The following is a 5000-nucleotide window of genomic DNA, read 5'->3' as shown; positions in this document are numbered from 1 at the left end:
AGCTCTAACGTGTATCCCGAAACGTATTATAGATGCAAATAATTCGTTTTTCATTATTTAACGTGATTGAGGAAAGACATGGGGACTGATGAGAGGGAAAAGCAAAGGAAAAGAGAAGAATAAGAGACGATATGAAGAAGAATGAAGGAAAACGAAGGTGAATAAAAACAAAAATGTAACAGTAAATGGAAAAGAAGAGAAGGAAAAAGAAGAGACGATATGAAGAGGGAAGGAAAATGAAGGCGAATAAAAAAAAAGCAACAGAAAATGGAAAAAAGAGAAGGAAACAAACATAAATAAAAGGCGATAAGTAAAATGAAATAAAGGAAATTGAAATAAAAAGATGGAGGAAGAGGACGGAAGGGAAGAGGAAGAGGAAGAGAAAGAGGAAAGAAAGGTAAGGTAAGAGTAAGGAAAGGAAAGGAAGGGAAGGGAAGGGAAGGGAAGGGAAGGGAAGGGAAGGGTAGAGAAGGAAAGGAAAGGAAAGGAAGGGAAGGGAAGGGAAGGGAAGGGAAGGGAAGGGAAGGAAGGGTAGAGAAGGAAAGGAAAGGAAAGGAAGGGAAGGAAGGAAGGAAGGGAAGGAAGGAAGGGTAGGGAAGGAAAGGAAAGGAAAGGAAGGAAGGAAGGGAAGGGAAGGGAAGGGAAACGAAGGGAAGGGAAGGGAAAGGAAGGCAAGGGAAGGGAAGGCAAGGGAAAAGAAAGGAAGGGAAGGGAAGGGAAAGGAAGGGAAGGGTAGGGAAGGAAAGGAAAGGAAAGGAAGGGAAGGGAAGGGAAGGGAAGGGAAGGGAAGGGAAAGGAAGTGAAGGGGAAGGGAAGGGGAGGAAAGGGAAGGGAAGGAAGGAAGGGGAAGGGAAGGGAAGGGAGGGAAGGAAAGGAAAGGAAAGGAAAGGAAAGGAAGGGGAAGGAAGGGAAGGGAAGGAAGGAAGGGAAGGAAAAGGAAAGGAAGGAAAGGGAAAGGGAAGGAAGGAAGGAAAGGAAAGGGGAGGAAAGGGAAGGAAAGGGAAGGGAAGGAAAGGCAAGGGAAAGAAGTTGAAGGGAAGAGAGGGGAAGGGAAGGGAAGGGAAGGGAAGGGAAGGGAAGGGGAGGAAAGGGACACACACACACAAACTTTGCCTATGATGGATGTGATGGATGAGAAGTTGAATATTGGAACTGAAAATGTGAGAAGGGGTGGTGATGGAAGAGGAGGAGGAGGAGGAGGAGGAGGAGGAGGAGGAGGTGGTGGTGGTGGTGGTGATGGTGTGGATATGAGAGAGAGAGAGAGAGAGAGAGAGAGAGAGAGAGAGAGAGAGAGAGAGAGAGAGAGAGAGAGAGAGAGAGAGAGAGAGAGAGAGAGAGAGAGAGAGAGAGAGAGAGAGAGAGAGAGAGAGAGAGAGAGAGAGAATGTTAGAATATGAAAGTGAAAACAGAATGGAGGAATGGAGGAAAAGGAAGGAAAAGGAAAAAGAAAAAGAAAAAAATAATATCACTGCTATTATTCTCTTCCTCTTCCATTACCTAATTTTTTTTCATTCCTTTTATCTTTATTCCTTTATTCCTTTGTCCTCTCCCATTTTCTTTCCTCTTCTTCCTCTTCCTCTCCTCTTCCTATTTTCTCTTTACTCTAGTTTTGATTTTCATTCTCTCCCCTTCTCCTTTCTTCTTTATTCATTTCCTCCTACTACTCTTCCAAAAATGGTGTATCATTTTTCTATATACCCTAAAACTCTCCCTCCCCCTCTTCCTCTTCCTCCTCCTCCTCCTCCTCCTCCTCCTCCTCCTCCTCCTCCTCCTCCTCCTCCTCCTTCTTTCTTCTTCTCCTCCTCCTCCTCCTCCTCCTCCTCCTCCTCCTCCTCCTCCACAACAACATTCTCATCAAAAATTGTCCAAACTTCACCAAAACCTCAACATTTACCCAAACCTGAGGGGAAGAGAGAGAGCGAGAGAGAGAGAGAGAGAGAGAGAGAGAGAGAGAGAGAGAGAGAGAGAGAGAGAGAGAGAGAGAGAGAGAGAGAGAGAGAGAGAGAGAGGGAGAGGGAGAGGGAGAGGGAGAGGGAGAGGGGAGTCACGAGCCAGGTGTCACGGGGGACCAGGTGAGGACATGGACAGGTAAATAAATCAAAGAGAGAGTGAGGGGAAAGGGGAGCGCGTGAGGGGAAATCTGGAGCAAAGACGTGAGGTGAAAATGGTAGGTTTTGAAGGGGTGGGAAAAGGAGAGGAGAGGGGAGGGGAGGGGAGACGAGAGGGGAAGAGATAGAGGGGAAATTAGGATCACACGGGAATGCCAGAGGGGAGAATAGGAGCAGACGAGATTTTAAGTGCAATCATCCCCTCCTCTCCTCTTCCCTTCCCTTCTCATTTCCTCCTTTCTTTACTCCCTCTTCACCTCTCTCCTCTCCTCCCTCCCTCTCTTTTTCCAACTGCCACGTTCATTTCCGTGCCCACTCTCCTCTTCCTTTTTCCATTTTCTTCCTTCTTTCATTCCTCCTAAGCCACTACCGTGTTCCTTCCTATTCTTTCCTTCCTTCCTTTTAACCTTTGTGATTCTCCCTCCGCCCTGCTTCCCTTCTCTCTCTCTCTCTCTCTCTCTCTCTCTCTCTCTGTATCAAAACACTTACTTCTCTTCATCTCCATAGCTCCAGTTGCCGTCCCCACAAGGAGCCCCAGGACCACAAGAAGTCTTTCCATGCCACCTCCAGGCGAAGGCAAGAGCGAAGCAGTGACGTAGAGCAAGGGACTTCAGTATATCCCTTCTTAGGTAGAAAAACGGCTTTGGATTCCTTTTAGCAGATTTTCAGTGCCTGCAGCGGACTCACTAAGCAGAGGATTAAGTGAATGTCCGGTATGTACTTATACGATGAAACAAGAGCGCTTGGTATGTTCTTGAATGACAAAGGGGAAGGTAAAGTGATGATCAAGGTGCTCTGGTAACAAAGAGCAAGTAAGGGAAGCGTATTTGTTTTTCTTTTACCTTCCCATTGTCATACAAGCGGTGAGGAATGAAGGGAAAGGCTTAATGTGTACAATCAAGAGAAGATGAGAGGCAGATTCCTACTCTCGATCTAGCAAGGAGCTGGTGTAGTGGTGAAGGGGAGGGTTCTTGTTACCTCACTGCGGGTCACGAGGATGGTGGCTATGAAAAACACGCAGAGCCAACCTTCTTCAGAGTAAAGTCCAGGAGGCAATACTGACGAAGATAACACTACACAGTCTCGCCAGCAGCCCCTCTTCGCGCAAAACAGCAGGGGTAGTTCAGTGAGGGTATGGCAGCGAGGAGCACACTCGGCTGCAGTTTTACGACTACTGCTGGAGCGCCGGAGTGAAGCAGCGCATCCGTAACATTCGCCGCAGGAGCAAAAAACAACTCTGACATTAGGGAAGGGAGGAAATAATGTGGAAGCGAACGATCACTCAAAAGATGCGAAATAAAAGAGAAGGAAAATACAAGCTAGAGAGAGGGGAAAAAAAAAAAAATTACAAAAATAGAAGGTTAACGAATAAAACTAAAAACGAAAATTTAAATCCTCACCAGTAGAGCTGTATGAAAAATATAGAAAGGTGTGTGTGTGTGTGTGTGTGTGTGTGTGTGTGTGTGTGTGTGTGTGTGTGTGTGTGTGTGTGTGTGTGTGTGTGTGTGTGTGTGTGTGTGTGTGTGTGTGTGTGTTTTAAAGAAGAAAGATGAAAAAGAATAACAATATAACAAAGGACGAGCGAAAAATTCCAGCTAAGAACCTCAGACAGACAAACAAACGGACGGACACTGAGAAAGAGAAAGAGAGAGAGAGAGAGAGAGAGAGAGAGAGAGAGAGAGAGAGAGAGAGAGAGAGAGAGAGAGACGAGCCAATAGACAGAGAAAATAAACCTGAAAAAGACAATAAACAGACAAATAAAAAAAATACATTGAATAAAAAATAAATAGGTCTAGTCTGCTTTTCCCTTCCCTTCCAGTCCATCAAGTCTGCCTGTTGCGCACCACCACCACCACCACCACCACCACCATTACTAACGGCACCACTGCCATCACTTCCACTCATTATTACTAACGCCACCACAACCAACCACCACCACCGCCATTATAAGCACCACCACTGCCATCACCACCACTCATTACTAACGCTACCACCACCACTACCACCATCCTTATTACTGTCATAATCACCACCACCATCATCATCACCACCACTCTACTACTACTATTACTACTACTACTACTACTACTACTACTATTACTACTATCATCACCATCACCTTTTTTGCTACTACTATTATTATTACCACTATCAAAATCACTTTTACTATTACTTTCTACCATCACTATCAGTACAACCATAATCACTACCATTATTCCTACTTTCGCTTTAATCACTATCACCATTACCATAATCACACCACCACCACCACCACCACCACCACCATCACCACCACCGCTACCACCATCACCACCAGAACTGTCATTCATTTCCACAAACTATTTCCGACTCACAAATTTTGCATCGGACATTTTCAATTTTCTCCCTTGCCACGTCCAAACAAAACGAAAACAAAGAAGAAAAAGGAAAGAGAAGGGAAAAAATGGAAAGGAAAGACGAAAAAGTAATACCATCATTCTTAATTACATAAACAAATAAATAGCTAAACAGACAGACGAATAAAAAGAGGCGAAGAAAATAGTACGTGATAAAATGCCTCGTTGCTTTTCTTTTTTCTTGCTATATCTGTATCTTATGAGAGAAAATAACATCACTTCGAGAGTTCGCGAGAGAAACACTACCGAGAAACATGTGACACAGGACGACGGAGAGCAGGAGCAACACACCCTTCCTCGACCACGTCACGCGACATACTGAGGCTACAGAATTCCGCCTCCGAGCAGCCATGGATCGAGGGAGTGTGTGACCACCACTGACAGCCCCAGGGGAGAGAGAGAGAGAGAGAGAGAGAGAGAGAGAGAGAGAGAGAGAGAGAGAGAGAGAGAGAGAAAGGGGGGAAACCTGAATATATCTCACTCTTACCTATCTTTT

General features: G+C 45.4%; 1 protein-coding gene across 4 annotated transcripts in view; it reads right to left on the bottom strand.

The window, feature by feature from the left end:
- Nucleotides 1-2917, bottom strand: part of LOC123508254 (hemicentin-2-like) — an 84141-nt gene extending 81224 nt beyond the window's left edge. For 3 of the 4 annotated variants that reach the window (XM_045261825.1, XM_045261826.1, XM_045261827.1), the window contains exon 1: nt 2598-2878. In XM_045261825.1, the coding sequence (XP_045117760.1) occupies nt 2598-2667 (70 nt within the window). In that variant the 5' untranslated portion in view covers nt 2668-2878. Of the gene's footprint in view, nt 1-2597 lie in introns of all 4 variants that reach the window. The other variant, XM_045261828.1, reaches the window with a different exon arrangement.
- Between the last annotated feature and the right edge of the window lie 2083 nt (nt 2918-5000).

This window comes from Portunus trituberculatus, chromosome 24 (assembly GCF_017591435.1).
Source record: "Portunus trituberculatus isolate SZX2019 chromosome 24, ASM1759143v1, whole genome shotgun sequence".
NCBI classification, from domain to species: Eukaryota; Metazoa; Arthropoda; class Malacostraca; order Decapoda; family Portunidae; genus Portunus; species Portunus trituberculatus.
Note: the sequence above shows the minus strand (reverse complement) of the source record. Positions and strands in the feature narration are given on the sequence as shown.